This window comes from Lontra canadensis, unplaced genomic scaffold (genome assembly GCF_010015895.1).
Source record: "Lontra canadensis isolate GAN:19392208 unplaced genomic scaffold, GSC_riverotter_1.0 scaffold27, whole genome shotgun sequence".
Taxonomy (NCBI): Eukaryota; Metazoa; Chordata; class Mammalia; order Carnivora; family Mustelidae; genus Lontra; species Lontra canadensis.
In genome coordinates this window covers 365931-387144 of record NW_022631021.1, presented here as the reverse complement: position 1 = coordinate 387144, position 21214 = coordinate 365931, and the positions used below count along the sequence as shown (strand labels likewise).

The window sequence follows — 21214 nt, the reverse complement described above, 5'->3', positions numbered from 1 at the left end:
ATGTATCGTACTTGATAATCAGTCCCCCTTCATTGGACGTCTTATGTTATTGTTATATGTTATTGGATGTCTTTTGCTGCAATGCATAATCTTGTACAGACATCATCTTGTACATGTGCAAGTCTATCTGTCTGATAAATTCTGGGACATGGAAATGTCAAAGGTACTTAAATCAAAGGTACTGTAATTCTGATAGATATTACTAAATTGTCCTCCTCAAAGATTCTAACATTTTTCACTCCCATCTGCAAGGTAAAATAGCCTGGGTTATACACTGAGCAGAATATAAACAGTGTGAGGGGCTTACTTTCTACATGCTTCTCTGAAAATATCCCACTATTACAGCCCAATGATATAACAAATGACATTCTGAAGACAACTTCTGTATCATGGAAATCTGCCTACATTACTATTAGAAAGTTTTCTGATTATTGAAGGCCAAGAAAAAGAGGAACCAAGACAAAGGAGAAGCTGAGGTTAAGGCAACGCTTGCCATCCTTAGCTGACATACAGAGCCTGGAAAGTCTTTTTCCTTACTTTGGCATAAATGATTTAAAATTTTCCACTTACTACACCAAATGCTGTTCATGTGAAAAAGTAACCGATTGTGCTGTTTATTGTTTTGTTTTTTTTTTAAAAGATGTATTTGTCAGAGAGAGAGAGAGAGAGTGGCAGGCAGAGTGGTAGGCAGAGGCAGAGGGAGAAGCAGGCTCCCTGCTGAGCAAGGAGCCTGATGTGGGACTCGATCCCAGGACACTGGGATCATGACCTGAGCCGAAGGCAGCCGCTTAACCAACTGAGCCACCCAGGCGTCCCCTGTTTATTGTTTTAATCAACAAAAAGTTGATACTTTTAATCTACAAGTGTTAGGTTTACCAGGTCTTGCACAAAAGAACTTTTCTAAATAAAGGCAGGGTGTCCAAAGGGATTCACTATAGCTGAGGAAAAAGAATGTCATGCAGAGGGCAACCTGCAGCGAGAACGTGCTAGAGAAACACAACCAGAATACTTTATCTCTTTTATAATGCACAAGGACTACAGAGGGGAGAAAAAAGGGAACAGGTTTTTAACTAAAACAGCTGACAATTTTATTTTCACATTTCACAATACAAATGAAAATTGCTTTTTTTTTTTTGTCCCACTACTCCCCTGCAAAAACTATTCTCTCTTTGATAGGAGAGACTTCACAAGTCTTCCTTGTCCTGCTGTGAGAAAACACCCAGAGTCACAGCACCATGATCTCCTGGTGAAGTAGAACAAGTAATATAAAATGAATACAAAGAGGTTTCTGTCTCTCCTTATCTGTCCGGTCGAGTCATTCCTGGCCGAGTGGGCACCATCATGGGACGGGCAGGAGGTCTCATCATTGGGGGCCCAGGCATCATTGGCATGTGGCCTCCCATAGGTGGCCTCATTCCAGGAGCTGCAGGACAAAAGAAAGAAAAGGAAAAAAGAGAGTCAGAAAATACTATTTATGAGCAAGCTCATGGGACTTCAATTAAAGACAAAAAGTAGCCCCCCCTGCAAAATGCTGGAAGAAAGACATACTTGACAGAAGAAATGCAACAAATTCATCACATCTGTAAATTAGACATTCTCAAACAAAGAACAAAGGTCAACACAAGAACCGTATGGGAATCATGATCTAATGATAGCAAGGGGAAACTATTAATAGACTGCTTTCCAGAAACCACCAGGGACACTAGTTCCCTAAATTGACCTTTTCTAACTCAGGGAAATTCACAACTAAATTACATGTTACTCAGTCAGCATTTTTAATCAGTTCTACCCACCATATAACCAGGAGCTATTTCATGAATGTACACAGGCACAGAGGACAATCTTACCACTAAGCGTTTGTTCGGAGTTGTAGGAAAGGTGAGCAGGAGGCCCATGCTGAGAACCTGTTAGTAACCATACTTAGCTCAAGTCAAGAAAAATAGGCAATAATGTGATTTACAACAATTAGTGCACACACGAAAATCTGATTTTTCTAATGCATGTTAGAAACTGTTAAGGAATTTTTTGCAGTGTCCCATCAATATACCAGCCAAGTGAATGAGCCAGGGCAGGGAGAGCAAGCGAAGTTAGGGGTTGAGGAGGAAGATTATAGGCAGCTTCACAAAATTGAGAATATTCTACCTCCTCAGCTGAGTGGTGGGTTCACGGGTATTCATTTTATTATTATGCCTCATAATTTTCAGGTCTTCTTTTTAAATATAAAAATTGACATAATTACTTATTAAACCATTTTGATTAACAGCTTGAGATAAATGGTTCAAGAGAAAACTATATTCAAAGCCAAATACAGCCTTTTCACAAGAAGTAAAACACAAGTATATGAAAAGACACAACAGGTACAGAATTTTTCAATTTTCAACAGGAACAGAGAATAATACTAAACTTCTAAGTATCTTATTAAAAAAAACCCACCATAACATAACCTATATTCAGCATTTCCTAGAGGAAATTCATCTGGACCAAAGACTGAAAACGAGGCATCTGAAAAGTTGTTTATTTTGGTCCCCACAGTACATTTAATTGTAATTAGTTGCCAAGAGTGGCAACTAAGAGTCTAATTACTAGTAAGTAGTAAGTCTAGATTCCTTTTTTTAACTTTTTATTATGGAAATGTTCAAACATACACAAGAATAGAAAAAAAAAAAAAAAGAGGATAAAGAACATCCATGTACCCATCATCCAGCTTCAGTATTTATTCATCCCTGGCCAACCTTCTATCTTATCCCAAACCGTTCTTAACCCTGCCCACCCCCAACTACTTAAATTATTTTAATTCAGATAATCGCATTACTGTCTTGGCTGAAAACAACAAAATACTCAGGAGAACTGACAACACCAAACCTGAATTATCAAATGTCAACAGCAGGCTGAAGCTGAGTTCTAGAAGCCTTCTTTAGGTGTTTCATGCATTCACCAGTTCACCACATCCCTAACCCCTCTAAGAATTTGAATTTGTGACCCTGATTTAAGAATGCAAAAGAAGACATGTAAGTCACTTTGTTTTGGGTCAGAAGCCAGTAAGGCAGAAAATCTTATCTGCACTCTCCTCACATCCCTCTAAATGATACCCACAGCGAGCACACTGAATGTTTCTGGCTAGGTAGCTACTCTAATACCTTTTTGTACCTTGTCTTACCAGCTGAGCTGGAGGTTTCTTATGGTCATTGTATTTACTCTAATTACATAATTTGTTTTGCAAATCAATAAAATGAATATAAAAAAGGAACTGTTTGGGGCACCTGGGTGGCTCAGTTGGTTAAACAGCTGCCTGTGGCTTGAGTCGTGATCCCAGGGCCCTGGGATCGAGCCCCACGTGGGGCTCCTTGCTCAGCAGGGAGTGTGCTTCTCCCTCTGCCTGCCACTCCCCCTGCTTGTGCTTTCTCTCAACCCCCACTCTATGTCAAATACAGAAATTAAATCTTAAAAAAAAAAAAAAAAAAAGAACTGTTTCCATGAAAACCAAGTAGGTATTTAGAAAACCTCAAGTAAATCACCCCAAAAAGTGCTCACAAATTTGGTAGGTGAAGGGATCATAAAAGATTGGAACTAGATTGCCTCACAAGGTTTCTAACCATGAAAGAAAATGAAAATAAAGTTGGTAAAGAATGCATTATGGGGGGCGCCCGGGTGGCTCAATCTGTTAAGCGTCTGCCTTCGAGGACTCCCTGCTTGGCAGGGAGTCTGCTTCTCTCTCTCCCTCTGCCTGCCACTGCCCCTGCTTGTGCTCTGCTTCAAATTGAAACAGAGAAAAGTAGCAGCAAAAGTATTTACCTACCCTCCCCTTTATCTCCCCTTGGAACAAACTCATCTACCTTTCTCTCCGTTATAAATGGCTAAAAGTCAGGAGGAGGTAGGTAAGTGGCAGGAGGGAGAAGAAGAAGAAAAAAAAAGGCAGCCTTATCCCGTTTTTAGTAGTACAAGGTCTTTGGGTATCATCCAATTACACTGGTAAAACAAATATTTCTTTTTATCATTACAGATTTGCCAAATATAATTTGTTGCAATAACATGTTTGACGGTGAACTAAGAATCCTATTGAAACAGAGAACTAAAACACAATGAAGCCTCCTAAAAGGAAAGAGATTCAAACTTACCAGGTCCCACTGGCATCATCCCAGGCGGAGGAGGGCCCATCATGGGCATCATGGGAGGGCCCCCCATGTGGGGCGCTGGCATCATACCAGGGCGAGGAGGACCCGCTGGAATAACAAATGGGGGCTGAGGTTAAGATATGCTTACATATTAATATTTTCTCTTCTATGAAACTAGTGGGGCATCATAGTCCAAGTCCAAGTTCTGGAACAACAGACTTCTTACAGTTTCTTTTTTATAAGAACAGAGCAGCAAACATAATTATTCCACAAAACTTTATGTCCAAAAAACAAGAACAAGACTGCCTCGACAGAAATATAAAATCAAGTCAGGTTCTCCCAAGTTAAAAAAAATTCCAGAAGTTTATTTATTTATTTATTTTTTAATATTGTGACTTCTGTAGAGTTTCTGTCAAACTAAAGCCACAAATACCTAATCCCAGGTCCATTTTTTAAAAAATCAAAATCTTTAAGATTCTTTGGAACTATGAAGATAAAGATGTATATGCAGAGATATTCTTGACAGTATAGTTTACAACAATCTGGAACAACTTAAATGTCCAACAATATGAAATGTCCAACAATATGAAAATGGTGAGGTTAGTTATGGCACATTCATACATAAATACATACATAAATACATAAATCATTCTACTATTAAAATAATGGAGTTGGGTGCCAGCCAGCCAAAATACAGACTAAGATAGAGAAGTAACCTGAGAGCTGCTGTGACCCAAGGCCTGATTGGTCCCAGGATGGCAGAAGCCCAAGAAAGGTTTGGTGGGCCGTTAGTGGCTGACCTGCATTAGTGTGCAACTATATAAATAGCCTACTTCCCCATGTTTATATCCAGGGTTACTTACAAGACCAAGTTTAGGTTTCTGAATTCAATTTCAATCTGAGCCTTTTCAGGAGAGCCATGGAACTTATGGCCTAATTACTCATTCTCCTTCTGTCATTCAGAAATAAAAAACCTTCATAGAGAGGAGAGGCCTTTGATCCCTTCCACTTTCAACTGTTCGATTATGTCTTTCCCAAGGTACATATACTGGTGTTAGGTGGGTTAGAAAATAGGAAAAACGACCGAAGAGTTTATCTACTACTTTAATCCTCCATGTTGGGTTCACGGCAGTAAATAATGTAATGTACTCATCGATGTATTAAGATTTTAGCTTACCTAATATAATAATAATAATGAGCTTCATACATGAGCTCATCTAATCACAGGTACATTATGACCTTTCCATTGAATTTGTCTCAGACCGACTTGGGAAGTCACAAACACAATATCCTAGCAATAACGCTATCTAACTCTGAAGATATTTTAGAAATGATACCACTGAAGTTGTTTTCATTTACTATCTATATATTCAGTACATAAGAATTCAAAAGTCAACTGTGAGGTAATCCAACAAAATCAAAAGATAATCTGCCGCCCTGAAGTTACAGCTGTTAAGATGAAAACTTCATAAACTTACGGAGACTGGGGGGAGGTGGGATCATTGCCCCTGCAGGAGGAGGAGCAGAGAATGGAGTAGGAGGTATCTTTCCTTGTTGAAATGCAGCGGCTTTGGATAGAGTAAGGAAAAAACAACACACAGTGAATAAGAACTCAACAACCCACTTACTAAAATAACCATTTTCTTTTAAATCATTAATGGTCCCAATTATTTCACTTTACTTCATTTAAGATTATTACATCACGGCCTCTAGAAGTTTTAAATCAACCATAGGTTATTCACCAGCAAAAATTACAATTAAGTAGTTTACTGATTTCTGTTTTTTAACCTATTTTTATTTAGTCAGCATTTCTGTGGCTGATCTATGGGAGAATGGAATGAAGACCTCCCATTACCAATGTCTTACCAAAGAGATGCAGACATCTTTAATCTGCAGATGCTGTTCACAATTTGAACCATTCACAGTTTTGTCTGGAAATGTGTGATACCTGCCCAAAGACCAGGCTTTTTGTAAAACCTCACATCATTTTGGTTTAGTAGTTTTGAAATTAATGTACTAAGCTAAGAGACATGAAAGAGAAACAAAGATTTCAAAGCAAGAGTCTGCCCTAAAGAAGATTATAATCTTAAAAAAATGTCCAATACAATCAACTTTTTTCTTTCAGGGCACAAATGAGTATGAGGCACAAATGAAGACAAAAGAAATCAAAGATAATTAATAAGTGGCTTTACAAAGAAGTCACACATAAATACTAAGATACATACTCATAGTTAACTATACTAGAACTAAAATTAAGTAAATATATAAATAAAATTTAAAAATAAAAATAAAAAGTACACTCATAAAAGCTATTCCTAAATGTAAGTATTTTCCAATTCAATGCAATCTGCAGCCTAAGGATACCCAACCTATCCCCATTCCAACCCAACTAGCGCAATGTAGGTCAAATTACGCAAGTAAATCACTGCTAACTCCTAAAGACCAGATCCAAAAAGATGACTTTTAGAAGTGGAGATTTATGCACAGCTAGCTACTCATATGCCTCTGAATAGAGCCTGTGCTCTATAGGAGATTATATCCCAACAAGGGCTTTTCCAATCAAAATGACACCTCCCACACCCCAAGCAAAAGGACAACTTGTAAAGACTGAAGAGGGAGTAGCTAAGCCATCGGCTCAACAGTGGACTCAAAGCCAACATAATCATGGACATCAACATCACATGATGTGTCACTGAGGCTTGCCTTCTCTCCTCCAAGTCTTCCATCAAAAACATTTACTCATCCTAAATTCTGCTGCTGCATCCACAAAATAAATGAATACAGTTCTAAACTTTAATGCCAAGAAATTTCTAACATCTTTTCAAATAGAAAAAAAAGATTACATCATAATATATTTTTCTTTTTTCCAAAGATTTTATTTACTTGACACAGCACAAGCAGGGAAAGCAGCACAGGGAGAAGGAAAAGCAGGCTCCCCACTGTGCAGGGAGACTGATGTGGGGCTCGATCCTAGGACCCCAGGATCATGACCTGAGCCAAAGGCAGACACTTAACCAACTGAGACACCCAGGTGCCTCATACAATGTATTTTTTCAAATGAAACAGGACAATGTCCGAGATTTGCTCCTTAATAATCCAGGATGGAGAAAGGGAGAAGATGAATGTATTTGGTGGTTCTCAACTAAAGGCAATTTTGACCCTCTTGGGGACACTGGGCAATGCTTGGGACATTTTTGGTTGTCATCACTGGGAAATATTATTGGCATCTGGTGGGTAGATGCCAGGGCTGCCACTGAACAGCCTACAATGCACAGGACAGCTCCACAACAAAGAATCATCTGGCCCCAAATGCCAACAGCGCTAAGTCTGAGAACCTGGTATAAACAAAACAACACTGTTACAACGAGGTGATGGAAATCAAAGGTGGGGGTCAGCCATAGAAGGTTCTTTCATTAACCCGTCTTCCTCCTTTTTTGGTATTTTACATAAGCTTCATTTTCTTAAAACTGCAACACAATCAAAGCCCACATTTGCCCGCCAGCTCTGAATACAATAAATGAAAAAGGCCATGTTTAAAATACACCAGCATGATCTAACATAGAAATGCTACATCTTCTGTCAGTGTCTTGAACTCAACTAGCCACACAAATATTTCTCAAATTAAACAAAAAGAGGGGGGCCTGGGTAGCTCAGGTGGTTAGGCATCTGACTCTTGATCTCAGCTCAGGTCTTGATCTCAGGATCATGAGTTCAAGCCCTGCATTGGGAGCCTACAGAAAACAAAACAAAACAAAAAGAGCATGGCATGTCCAACAGAGGTCTGAAATGTACTCAGGTTACTTTGTCACATCCATTACTTCCTTCTTAACCGAGTATCTTTGTCAGGACTACAGGAATAAGAAACTCAAAGTCTCTCAAACTCTTTGAAAGTAACTATAAATCCACCTCCACATTTTCCTATTATAAAAGGAAAATAGTTCTAAAAACTAGGATCGGGGCGCCTGGGTGGCTCAGTTGGTTAAGCATCTGCCTTCACCTCAGGTCATGATCCCCAGGGTCCTGGGAAGCCCCACATCAGACTCCCTACTCAGTGGGGAGCCTGTATTCTCACTCTGCCTCTGCCCCTCCCCCTGCTTGTGCACTAGCGCTTTCTCTCAAATAAATAAAATCTTTAAAAAATAAAATTAAAAAAAACTTATGATCACTACAAAGGAGGTTTCACATAAGTTTGCTACAATACCTGGTCCATGTCAATAAAGAAGTACTAGGCTACTCATTCTTCTCTGCCCCACTTCCCAATCTAATCAATATCTGATTGCTCTAGCCTCAATAATTACGATTGATGTGTTCGTATATTCCCTGGGAAACCAACGACCTTCTAATTCTTTCGTTGAACACATGAGAATGCTCCTATTTATCACTCAGAATGAGCTTCTTCTGTGGAAAACAACAGAGAGACAGGGATGAGAAAGAATGGGACCATTCTTCCACAACAGAACAAAAGACTGAAACGTACTTGTTTTGTCGATCAGGCTCTGAGCCTGCTCTTCCATCCATTTCTGATAGTAGTCTTTCACATTCTCTTTGTGTTTTCTACCACTGCAATGTGTCTTTCTCACAGATGGCTGTAAGACAAAAAGGTCGTATTGGTCACAGAAACAAGTTCTCCAGATCAGAAATTTTATAAAATTTTATAAAGCCTTTCTTTATATATAGGTAGCCTTGCTTTAGCTGGGTGCATGATTTACAAACATTATCCAACAATGCACTGTAGTCATTTATAAAAAAATTTATATATTTATCATCTGACCAGAGGTCAGCAAACTATGACCCATGGGCCAGTCACCTGATTTTGTAAAACAACAGAGTGGAACACAACCACATTCATTTGTTCAGGTATTATCTATGTCCTTACTCTAGAAGTCATCGCAAAAAGAGACTATATGGTCCACAAACCTAAAATAATTACAGTCTGGCACTTGAAGGAAAAGTTTGCAAACTCCTGATCTAGAACATAATGCCATTTTAATGCCCTTTCTTAGATTATTCTATAGCAAAATAATACAGCTTACATATATTTAAAGTATACTGTTTATGAGAATATCTTCTTTTAAATGACTATGGGTCTAGAATACAGACTATGAATCACATACAGACTTTTGTCTCTAGCTCACTAATCCTTTGGTTTTTTAACAGCTTTTCTGAGGTAAAACTGACATAAGATAAACTCCACACATTTAACCATTTGTTTAAGTTAATATTTATTTAACACTACATGCCAAACACCATGCTATGTACTTTACAAGCGGTGTCTCAATCATCCTAATAATCACATGTGCATGGTACAATGGAATATTAATCAGAAAGAACCCATCACGAATTCACACAATTATGGATGAATCTCAAAAGGATGCTCAGGGCGCCTGGGTGGCTCAGTCAGCTACATATCTGCCTTCAGTTCAGGTATGGTCTCGGGGCCCTGGGATTGAGCCCCACATCCGGCTCCCAACTCAGCAGGGAGTATGCTGGTCCCTCTGCCCCTCCCACCATTAGTGTTCGCTCGCTCTCTCTCTCAAATAAATCTTAAAAAAAAAAAAAAGCACACTCAGCAAAAGAAATGAGATACAGAGTATATACCCTAAGATTCCATTCATATGAAGTTTTAAAACCAGTTAATATTGATCTTTTGTAATAAAAACCAGATCTGTTGGGGCTAAGGGTGCAGGGGACAGAACGTAAAAAAACACAAAGGAACTTTCTGAGGTGATGGAAATGTTCTGTATCTCATGTATATACCAAATGGTAATTATTTGCCAAATTATCAGACCATACTTAAAAGGTATGCATTTAATCGAAATATAATTCAATAAAATTGGGGCGCCTGGGTATCTCAGTGGGTTAAGCCTCTGCCTTTGGCTCAGGTCACGATCTCAGGGTCCTGGGATCGAGCCCGCATCAGGGATCTCTGCTCAGCTAGGAGTCTGCTTCCCCCTCTCTCTCTGCGTGCTGCTCTGCCTACCTGTGATCTCTCTATCAAATAAACACATAAAATCTTTAAAAAAATATATATATGTATATATACAAAATTCAATAAAATTGATTTTAAAAATCACAAGCCTATTATCTTTAATTTATGCTTAAAGACTTGTCTTAAAACACATAGTTGGTAAGTAGCAAACCAAGGCCTAGAGTCCAGACCTTACTCAGATGCTCCTCATGGCTCTCTAACTACATCCTACCAATAGAACCTCTCTTCACAGGACTGCTTCAGTAGCAACAGACAGGACCAGTATCACATGACCACAGACTGTCTTTTCATGGTCTACATTTCAAAATACTGTTTGTTCCCTGACTCCCCAGTGACCGATTATGTAACACAAGACCTCGAGCCTTATAACAAAATCATGCCTAAAAATCAGCAAAAACTCAAAAGCTACAGTGCTGAATGTTTATTGCATTTCAAAGTCCACCACAGGGAACTGCTTCAATCACTATGGAATTTTTCTACAGGGGTTCCTGACATTTCTCAGAAACAGACATTTGTTATAAAGGGATCCTTTTCAATTCTCTGAATGTTGGCATTAGCAAGATAAGCTAGAAAATGGTAAAAAAGCATTATCTACTCGCTAACAATTTTAGAAAATTATGATAGGGGTGAAAGGGGCTAGGATCAAAAAAGCAAAACAAAACAAAATAAAAACTGGGACTCTATAGGCAAATTACTGTGATACCAACTTATTGGAAGAGTCCCATCCAGGACAATCTATAATAATATTCAAAACTATTATTCCTTCAAGAGGAGTCATCCTACTTACATGTTCCACAAATTAATACTGAACATTTGGCTAGGGTTCTTGCAGCTACTATTCAAGATGCCAAGATGATTAGGAGCTCCGGTTTAATCACATTTCTGCAGAGGCGGCCAAATACAGAGCTAGTTTTCAAGGTGTAGCTCACAGGCATCTAAGGGTGTCTCAGACACACCCTTTAGGGGGTCTGCAAGGTCAAAGTAGTTCCATAATGATGTTAAGACATACTTTCCTTTTCTACCGTATTGACATTTGCACAGATGATGTCAAACTTCTGGCACTTTAGAATGAATCAAGGCAATGGCAACCCAATGCATTAGGGGTCGTTGTATTTTTCAACACTGCACTCACAGTGGTGGGGGGGGGACCAGTTTCACTGAAACTGTCCTTGATGAAGCAGCAAAATTATTAATTCTATTAAACCTCAACTCTTGAGTTCATGTCTTATTTTTTTTTAAAGATTTTATTTATTTATTCGACAGAGATCACAAGTAGGCAGAAAGGCAGGCAGAGAGAGAGGAGGAAGCAGGATCCCTGCTGAACAGAGAGCCCGATGAGGTGCTCGTTCCCAGGACTCTGGGATTATGACCTGAGCTGAAGGCAGAGGCCTTAACCCACTGAGCCACCCAGGAGTCCCCATGTCTTTTTAAAATTCTGGGTACAAAATGGGAGGTACAAAGTACTTCAGCCGCATGCCAAAATATGATGCTATTTCAAAGAAAAGCAGGACTGCAAATGGTTCAAGTTGTAAATTCTACCAGCTGCCTCTTTGATGGAACATCATTTTTACTTGACAGACTAACAAACAGGAGATTCAGACTTCTCAGTAATAAGTGAAGTGAGCCTGTCACTTCAAAGGAAGGAACTGGTAGTATTTATTGCCAAGGATAAAATTTGAGCTTTCGAACAAAACTCAGAATTTTAGAAAACCTTATCTACCACCATGAGCTTGTCAGCTTCCCAATACTTAAAGTCCCCTTCTGATTAGATTGTGACATTAATATGAATTTTTATATTACATAATCAAATATGTCAACACATGGAACACCTATATGACTGAGTGAACCAAAATTCCAATATTCATTTTCCAAATGACCAAAGGACATTACAAAATCTCATCTGGTAAAAGATTCACTCAAAGTGCAAAGCAGATCAGTGAAATTGCCAGGGGGTGAGGGGTGGAGACAGAGAAAGGCAGAGGTAGAGAGAGAATGGGAGGGTTCAATCTTACAATCCTGAGATCATGACCTGAGCTGAAATCAAGAGTAAGATGCTTAAATGATTGAGCTACCTATGCACCCCCAGATCCATGAATTTTGATGTAACAGAGTATGAAGCTTGAAACAGTTTCAGATTCCACACTGCAACTAGTTTGGACGCAGTAATATGAAGTATTAAAGAATATCCACAATTATCTAAAAAGGCTGGTTAAGTACCCTACTTTTTTTTAACTCCTCATCCATGTGAGGTTGGATTCTTCATATAATTCAACCAAAACATAGTGCAACAAATTAAATACAGAAGAATCCACCTGTCTTCCATTATGTCAGACATCACAAAGGCTTACAGAAAGGTTAAAGCAATACCATTCTTCACAATACTTTTTTCCTTTTTGAAAATAGCTATTTTTCACTTTTAAAATGTTATTTGTATTACAAGTAAAAACTTTGTTAAAAAACTTTGTTACGTTCAAATGAATCGATATTTTTTAAATTTTAAGTTTTAATTTCAAATACAGCAAATATTAGTAACTAAACCAATATAGCTGGCGTAACTCGTTTTTTTAAATGACCCAGTAATTTTTAAGAGTGGAAAGAGATCATGAGACAAAGAAAGTCTGAGAGCTGTTCGTAGAGAAGCCCTGGAGTTAGACTGCTTAGGCTAACCTTCTAACTCTGTACAACTGATTTAGTAACACATAGACAATCATTTAACCAGAATCTACCTCAGTTTCCTCTTCTGCAAAACGGAGATAATACTAACCTCATAGGCTTAATATGAGCATTAAACAAAATGATATATGTAAAGCATCTGGACACATAGTAAATGCTCAATCTTGGTTGTTATTTGACAGTTTTTAATCAAATCAAAGTACAGTACTCAGTTTCAAATTTAGGCATTTCTTTCCAGTTTAATCAATAAAACGTCTGAGTGCCTTGTCCCAATCAAGTATTTGAACTTCAGAACACGTCCCTGGAAACTTTTTGTGCCATAAAAATTTTTTTCACTTTTTATTTTGCTAAAGCATTATTATTTTGGTTCTCAACTGAAAACACTAATTGCTGGAAGACCAATAACTACAAATTATGAAAAGAGTTACAGGAAGGATGGAAGAAAAGAAATCCAGATTATTTTCTCTAAGCAGGAGCACTTAAACCTCAACAGGATGAAAAGCACAAATTTACAACTAAAAAAAAAAAATCTAATTTGTTAAGCACAAAGTGTTCTGAAACTGAGAAGAGAGACACTACTTACAGAGTCATGGGTGAGGTACGTGTCGCAGTAGTCACAATAAAACCTGGAAAGAGGTGGAAAACAGAGAAAAAGAGAAGACGACCCCCAGTTAACAGATGCCCATCCACCGAAGTGCTGTTCAATGAAGGAAAATTATAAAAAGACCTATTCATGTTTCCAAGACATCAGACAAAGCAATCTGACAGAAACTAGGCTTTTTTGTTGCCTTGGGCCGAGTCGACCTACCGCCACTGCAAGAGGGCAGTATCTGCAACTCCCAGGCTCCCTTCCCCACACCCTCTCCCTTCCCGGGAAATCTCAAGAACTAGAACCCTCTCTGCACCACCCCACTGGGACACAGTTAGCGACCATGACCGAGAACATCCGCAGATTCGGGGCCCCACTCACTTAGGCATGTTGCTCTGCAGGCCGTTGCCCACTCCGACCCGCGCCGCCCGGAAATGAGGCACACAGTAAGCGCCGACGCCGCGGAACCTATGAGTCAAATGCGACTCCAGAAACCCTACCCAATCATCCAATCCGCTTGCTGCGCTGCGCTGCGACGGCCTTAGCCGTGGTGGCGGCCGAACGAAGGGCGGGGCTTTTACCCCCTCTCTCCTCGCCAATAGCTAGGCGGAAGGCGGGGTGGGGGTGGGGGTGGGGGTAGGGGGGGATGTACGAAGGACCCCTGGAAGGTTCAATCTCCGCCCCTGAAATCTCCATGCTTGATGCTTCCGGCAGCGTGTTAGTCGTTCTTTCGACAGCTTTCTAAGCATTTCCGTGTGTGTGCCCGGCACTGTTAAGAAATGCCGAGAGGTCAGCAATGAACAAAACAAAGATCCCTACCCTCATGGAGTAGGCAGTGGGAGTTGGGAAAAACAATAAAGTTAATATGTAGTCAGGTGGAGTCAAGTGCTGAGGGCGTGGGGATGAGGGAGTGAAGCAGGGAAGAGAGGAGTTCAACTTTAAATAAGAGAGAGAAAGCTTGCTGAGAAGGTGACGACTGAGAAATAATAGGTTTCTTAAAGCCAGGTGCAATCGGTTTTACGCAGAGTCTCTTTTCTGAGTCTCAACCCTAGGAGATGGTAGGATTCCCAATTTCAGGTGCTATCTCCTGCTTCCAAGTCGTGCTGCCTGAGCAAGTTATTTAATCTTTCTGAGCCTCAATTTCCTTATCTGGAAAATATGGATAATAATTCTTGCTTGTGAGGTGTAAGAAAGAATTAAATGCGAAAATGTTTGTAAGGTATATAGTGCAATGTTTGAACATACTAAGCCCTCCGCATATGGCAGTTAATTTACATAAAGGGAAATTGATACTACTACTATCTTGTCCACAGACCCGACCTGTTTAGTAACAAGGCCAAACTTCCAGCCTGTCTATGAGACTCCAAAATGGCCGACCTCTCAGAAAAGAGAAATAAATGTTGGGAATGGAGAGGAAGAGTTTTTGATTCTTTCTTCATATTCTCTGCTGGTGGAGTTGCAACCAAAATAATCATAATTGCTGCTTTATTTGAATGTTTACTATGTCCTAGGTGCTTTGAATGCATTTATTATTTCCTCTATTCAACAATCCTATTATTCACAATTCTGGGGCTTGGCTGGCTCAGTACGTAGGGCACACAACTCGTGATTTCCGGGTTGTGAGTTTGAGCCCCACCTCTGGTGTAGAGATTACTTAAAAATAAAATCTTAAAAAAAAAAAACCTTAAAAAAAGAACAATTCTATTATTCATGTTTCAAATTAAAAAACTAGCTTTCACAAGGTTAGGTGTACCACAAAGATTACTTCCTGGTCTTAAAAGTTAACTGTGCAATGAAATCATCAGGCTTTCATCATTCTAACAGTGGTAAATCTTAGCATTATAAATGGTGGGATAGTCATATTACGTGTTTCCTGCTAGGATGCCAACGTTAAATAGACGTCATCAACTATTACCCATTTTTACCAAAAATGTTTCAACTGGATCTAATCAAGTTTATGGGATAGGCAAGAGGATCAAGCTAAAGTAAAGCAAAAGGCAGCAAACTGATCCAGAAGGTGGGGTATGCTATAGGACAAATGGCCTCTTTCCTTCACGAAGTCAAGAGAAAGTGTCATTCTAGATTTAAATGTTTTTAAGAGACATAACAATCAGACATAGAGTATGGTTCAGGCTTAGAGCCTAGTTTGGACAAACCAGCTCTAAAGGAAATTTTGTGGAAAATATCTGGGCCTTAATGTTGCAGTTCTAGTAACCCATCTTTGTGTAGGCACCCTGAGTTGATTGTTCTCAAAGGGGTTAGATTTGTCAACTATGTTTTTGTTTTTTCCCCCCTGATTTCCCTCTGTGCTAATATTGCGGCTGCTTTACCCTCAAAACCATTCCTCACCTTCCCCTTGCTCTTTTCAGTATGGCAGTGGGGAATGATGCCATAAAGGCTTTGTGTCTTGGACTCCTGCACTGGTTGGATTCCAGGCTGAACTGCTGGGCAACATCTAAGGGATGCATTTCTGGAAATTAGAGAGATTAAGGAAATAGGCAGATTATTACCACCTCACCTCATCCCTAGTATCAGGCTGTCTCCACCCACCTACCTGGCTCCAACTTCTAGCAGATGATCCTAGGCCTGGTCTCTGGTAACAAGATGTCCTTCTGTTCTTCCAGTAGCTTCTTGCTATTGCACATCTCCAGGCTACTTCACTTTTTTCTGTTTTGCTGTATCTCTGTCAACCCCTATATAAACCAATTCCCTGAATTAAATTCCCTCAGTTTTAAAGACTTAGAGTTGTCTGTTTTCCAGGACTCAGAGAGTGACTTTACTTCCAAGTTCCAAAGGGTATCTCCCCTGAGTCTTGCTTATGGGCCCTGTTATCTGGAAAGAGTGCTTTTCACACATTTCCTCTGAGTGTCCCAAGAGACTGAGAGAGTTTATTTTTTACCCTCATTCCCTTAGGTCTCAAGTGAAAATACCAAATGCCTACCTGAGCTTGACATGCCCTTGAACTCTTATATATCTTAAAAACTCATAGTGTTTGCAAATCTACCTTATGAATATTTTTATTTCATTTTTATTTATATTTTTATATTTATATTTTTTATTTTTATTTTATTTATATTTTTCAATTTCTCTTAAGATATTTTGAACTTAAAATGTATTTTGTTTATTTACTTTTGAATAACTAATAAGTACACATGGTATAAAATTAGAAAAGAACAAAAGTGTGTTCCCATATACATACCCCCTTACCAGTTTCTTGCATGTTCTTCCAGAGATAGGCCACACAAATGCAAATATTAACATATGTTTCCTGAAACTATTTCCCAATACTGCACAGTATTTTATTCTATAGAAGTATAGATGTACCTCAATATATTAACCAGTCTTCAGTCAATTGTTTCCTGTCTTTTGTTATGCCAGTGATGCTGAAGCATGCAGGTAACATTTATTGGTAGGATGGATTTCTAGAACTGGAATTACTAGGTTAAAGAGCTTTGCATATATCATTTTGAAAAATATTACAAAAATATCCCTCTCCTGTGATTGTATTTAAGAGTGCTTTTCCAGGGGCACCTGGGTGGCTCAGTGACCTGCTTTTGGTTCAGGTCATGATCTCAGGGTCCTAGGATCGAGCCCCGCTTCGGGTTCCTTACTCAGAGGGGAGTCTGCTTCTCCCTCTCCCTGCTGCTCCCCCTGCTTGTGTTCTCTCTCTCTCTGACAAATAAATAAATAAAATCTTTTTAAAGAAGAGCTTTTTCATCTTTTCAATCTAATAAGTTAAAAGTGTTACTGTATTATAATTTTAATTTCTCTTGTGAATAAATTGAGCATTTTTTCATATGTTTCAGAGCCTTAAGAATCTGGGGCATGTGGGTAGTTCAGTTGGTGGAGTGTGCAACTCTTGATCTCAGGGTTGTAAGTTTGATAACCCACATTGGGTGTAGAGATTACTTAAAAATTTTTTAAAAATCTTGGGGCGCCTGGGTGGCTCAGTGATTTAAAGCCTCTGCTTTTGGCTCAGGTCATGATCCCAGGGTCCTGGGATCGAGCCCCGCATTGGGGTCTTTGCTTAGCAGGGAGCCTGCTTCCTCCCCTCTCTCTCTGCCTGCCTCACTGCCTACTTGTGATCTCTGTCTCTCAAATAAATGAATAAAATCTTTAAATTTTTTTTTAAATCTTAAAAAAGAAAGAATAGGGGTACCTGGGGGGCCCAGTTGGTGAAGCATCTGCCTTCAACTCAGGTCATGATCTTGGGGTGCTGGGATCGAGCCCAGTATCGGGGGGGGGTCCTCTGCTCAGCAGGGAGTCGGCTTCTCCCTCTCCCATTGCCCCTCTCCCTGCTTGTGTTCAAGCTCTCTTTATCTCTCTCAAATACATAAATTAAATCTTTTAAAAAAATAGTTATCTTAGTTATATGTGACAAAACCAGCTTAAACTAGCTTTGGCAAATAGTTCCTTACAGAGGCTCAGAAGCCTGGGACATCTCAGGGTAGACTTATCTCCAGGTATGGTCTCAAAATATGTTACTTGGTCTCTCTGTCTCTCCATCTCTCATCTCATCTCTGCTTGTCTGCTTCTCTGTGCACATTGGATTTGTCCTTTCACATTGCAGCCTGGCTTCCTCCCTGGCATGGGGTAGGATAGCCTCAAATATCCCCCAAATTCCATTTTTCTAGAACTATAATGCCAAAAGCCAGGGAGGCACCTGAATGGCCAGATTTGGGATAGGGATGGCTAGGAAATTGTAATAACAGTCCCACTGAAACCCCAGGGAGTGAGGCAGGAGTACCCAGGAGGTGGTGGGTGGGTGGGTACTGTTTTCAAGGAAGAAGTACAGGAAAGCATCCCGGACCAGAAATGGTGTGTACAGCAGCCACCGTTGGTCATACCTAACCCAGTTTGCAAAACCACCTCAAAGAAAATGACCAGTTTACGGTGGTAATTTCCATTGTAACCACCAGAGGACTTGAGTCCTTGGTGCCTTGGTAACCTACACTTCCCTTCCTCTCTCTCTCATCTTTCACCAATGCTAAAGACAGAAAGTAATATTCAGTTATTTAATATTTGATATACTTAATATTTAATATTAATATATTTAATATTTCTTCGATAAATGTTTGCTGACCACCCAGTTGGTGTTCAGGTCAGTGTTGGCCACCAATAGTGGGAAAATGACTAAACACGCTGTGACCACCATCAAGTTTAGTGTACACAGTAAGCATTTAAACAAAGAGCTATATAGCATTATATAGTAAGGACTGCGATAAGACAACTTCATCAAGAAAAAATATCATGTAGTAATAATAAGCACAACTTCTAGATCCAAAATGCCTGTGCTTGAATGCCAGTACCACAAGCTGTTGCTTGGACCTTGGGGAAGTTGCTTAACCTCTTTCTATCTTAACTTTCTCATCTATAAAAGAGGGGCAATAATAATGCCTACTTCATGAGGTTGTGGCTGTAAGGACTGAGAAATAAGATAATTCCTTTTTTAAAGATTTTATTTATATATTTATTTGTTAGAGGAAGACAGAGCACAAACAGGGGGAGCAGCAGGCAGAAGGAGAAGCAGGCTCCCCTCTGAGCAAGGAACCCAAAGCAGAGCTTGATCCCCGGACCCTGGGATCATGACCCAAGACGAAGGCACACGCTTACCATCTGAGCCACCCAGGGATCCCAAGATAACTCTTAAAAAGCACTAAGCCCATGGTTAGCCATGCAGTAATTGGAAAATACTGTTGGCACTGTGAGAAATAAGAATCACTATTAAAAACTCAGGTCTCTTGAATTACACAGACATCCAGGAATCCTTCCAGGTCTTCTCAGGGCCACACAAGAGAAGAGCTGTGGAACTCAGACTCATTTTGTTTCCCTTCCAGTCAGAGACTTCAGGCCCGCTTTAAGCCATCCGTGGCTGCTGACTCTTCTACCTACTAAGAGCTCTTCAGAATCCACCATTATTTTTCCCTTCCCAGACCTCAGTGCCCCAAAATGTGGGGGAGAGGCCGAATCCCAGGTGGACTTAACTCTGCACTCTGAGCTGTATTTCCAGTTTGGAAAGTGTTGATCTGTTGACAGATACCTCACTGGGGAGGAGCACACAACTGGGGCTTTATCCCCCAAGTACTTTTTTGAACCGAGAATTGGCTGCCATGAAGTAGCCTCAGAGGCTAAAACTTGATCTATCTATTTGGAAACAACAGCAAGACATAGGGCACCAGCTTTAGAAGTTCACACCAGGTCTCCCAGGTGGGTGTGAACATAACTGTGGCTGAGAATTCATGACCATGGCTGGTAAGAGGAAGGGAAGTCCTTCTGAGGACCTCACTTGATCGTTAGTCATTCTACCTTGAAAGCGAAACCAGTTGAGAGGTGACCTACCTGCTGCTTTCCAAGGCCAGTGCCTGGTCTTAAGGCTTCTGGGAACCTAGCCTGAGTGACACTGGGACCTCAGTGAGGAGGCCCATCTGGCACCTTCCAGATGGCAGCAGACCTATCCGTGTTCGTCCAGCTGATGGGGAGGGAATGATTATGCACTAGTTCTGCTGTGATTGTCTTGTCTCCCTCACAGTAAACAGAGAGTTCACAGCTGGAAATAAAAAAGGTCAAAGTCCCAGGATCTGGAGAGCAAGTTCTTTTTTTTGAAACTCTTTATTAATCTAATGCTGTTGGGTTGGCAGATCATGGTATCAGGAGGAAGCCTGGTCAGGCACTAATCAACAAGGCAGAAGAACAGGTTTTGCAGGGTGGTTTTGAGTAACTCTACTGAAAAGGAGTTATTACTCACTCTTGGAATGTCTTCTCTTAGATGTAGTATTTTCTTTCTGAGCCCATTTTATTAGCACAGGCGGCTTTCAGCCTGACTCTCGGGGTGTGAACTTGGAAAGCTGGAAACAGAAACATAAGTGGCTTTTTCATGGCTTAAGACTTTAATAGGATCTGAGGTCATGGTTCGGAATGGCGTGCGCAAGCACACGTACACGTGCATGCACACACACGCGCCCATACACACCGACACACACACACACACACACACACACACACCCCGTTCTGTTGCTCCAGGGCATGTGGTCTTTAGTGACTGGCTTTTGCTGCAGAAAAGGGAAGCACATTTATAAAGCACCGAGTTTGTGTCAGCACTGGACAATGTGCCTTCATTATGTTATCTGATGGCATTTAATTTCAAGGGGTTTTTTTTACTGATGAGGAACCCAAGACCCAAACAGGTGACGTAATCTGAACAAAATTGCATAGCAAATACATGGTAAAGATAGGATTCGAACCCAAGAGCTTCACCCAGAGCTTAAATTCTTCCTGTTGAACACACTGCTTGTACCTATGAGACTTTTTGAAATCGTGGCCTGAGTGTCACCTGTTCCCAGTAACTCTCTTACTGCAACTGATAAGCCTGAGTTTTTCAAGTAAGTACTCCAAAGCACCAATATGTAGCCAGGCCTCCCACATACAAGGGACAGCTCCATGAAAAGTTGAATCTTAATGTGCACCATTTATAATTCAAATAACATAATGATTTTTAATAAAGATGTTGGGGATAAAAAGCACCTACAAAACAAAAATAAAATGATCACCAACTCAATTAAAAAGTACAAATGAGGGGCACCTGGCTGACTCAGGAGAGCATGTGACTCTTGATCTTGGGGTTGTGAGTTCAAGCCCCACATTAGGTGTAGAGCTTACTTAAAAAGTAATAATAATTAAAAATAAACTTGGGGCACCTGGGTGGCTCAGTCAGTTAAACATCTGACTTCAGCTCAGATGCTCAAGGGTCTTGGATCTTGTCCTGGGATCTTGGAATCCCAGGGTCTTGGGTCTTGGGATCAGGTCCTGAGTCCAGCTCCGAGCTCCTTTGCCCCTCCCCGGCTTGTGTGTGAT

General features: G+C 40.2%; 1 protein-coding gene across 2 annotated transcripts; it reads right to left on the bottom strand.

The window, feature by feature from the left end:
- Positions 1 to 783: 783 nt before the first annotated feature.
- On the bottom strand, positions 784 to 13860 carry SNRPC (small nuclear ribonucleoprotein polypeptide C). Of its 2 annotated transcripts, XM_032864275.1 has the most exons (7): positions 13745 to 13860; positions 13358 to 13400; positions 8590 to 8698; positions 5591 to 5680; positions 4116 to 4220; positions 1848 to 1904; positions 784 to 1423 (listed from the first exon to the last, which is right to left on the bottom strand). In XM_032864275.1, exons 1-7 carry the CDS (start codon positions 13750 to 13752, stop codon positions 1299 to 1301), a joined length of 537 nt encoding a protein of 178 aa, XP_032720166.1. In that variant the 5' UTR covers positions 13753 to 13860; the 3' UTR covers positions 784 to 1298. The 2 variants fall into 2 exon arrangements, with proteins under 2 accessions (XP_032720166.1, XP_032720167.1); XM_032864276.1 differs by lacking the exon at positions 1848 to 1904 and having other exon boundaries at positions 1232 to 1423.
- Between the last annotated feature and the right edge of the window lie 7354 nt (positions 13861 to 21214).

Coding starts and splice junctions, on each gene's coding strand:
- SNRPC (XM_032864275.1), bottom strand. Junction 4,221..5,590: donor CCCACCTCCCCCCAGTCTCC/GTAAGTTTATGA, acceptor TTGTTATTCCAG/CGGGTCCTCCTCGCCCTGGT. Junction 1,905..4,115: donor GATGATGCCAGTGGGACCTG/GTAAGTTTGAAT, acceptor GGTTACTAACAG/GTTCTCAGCATGGGCCTCCT.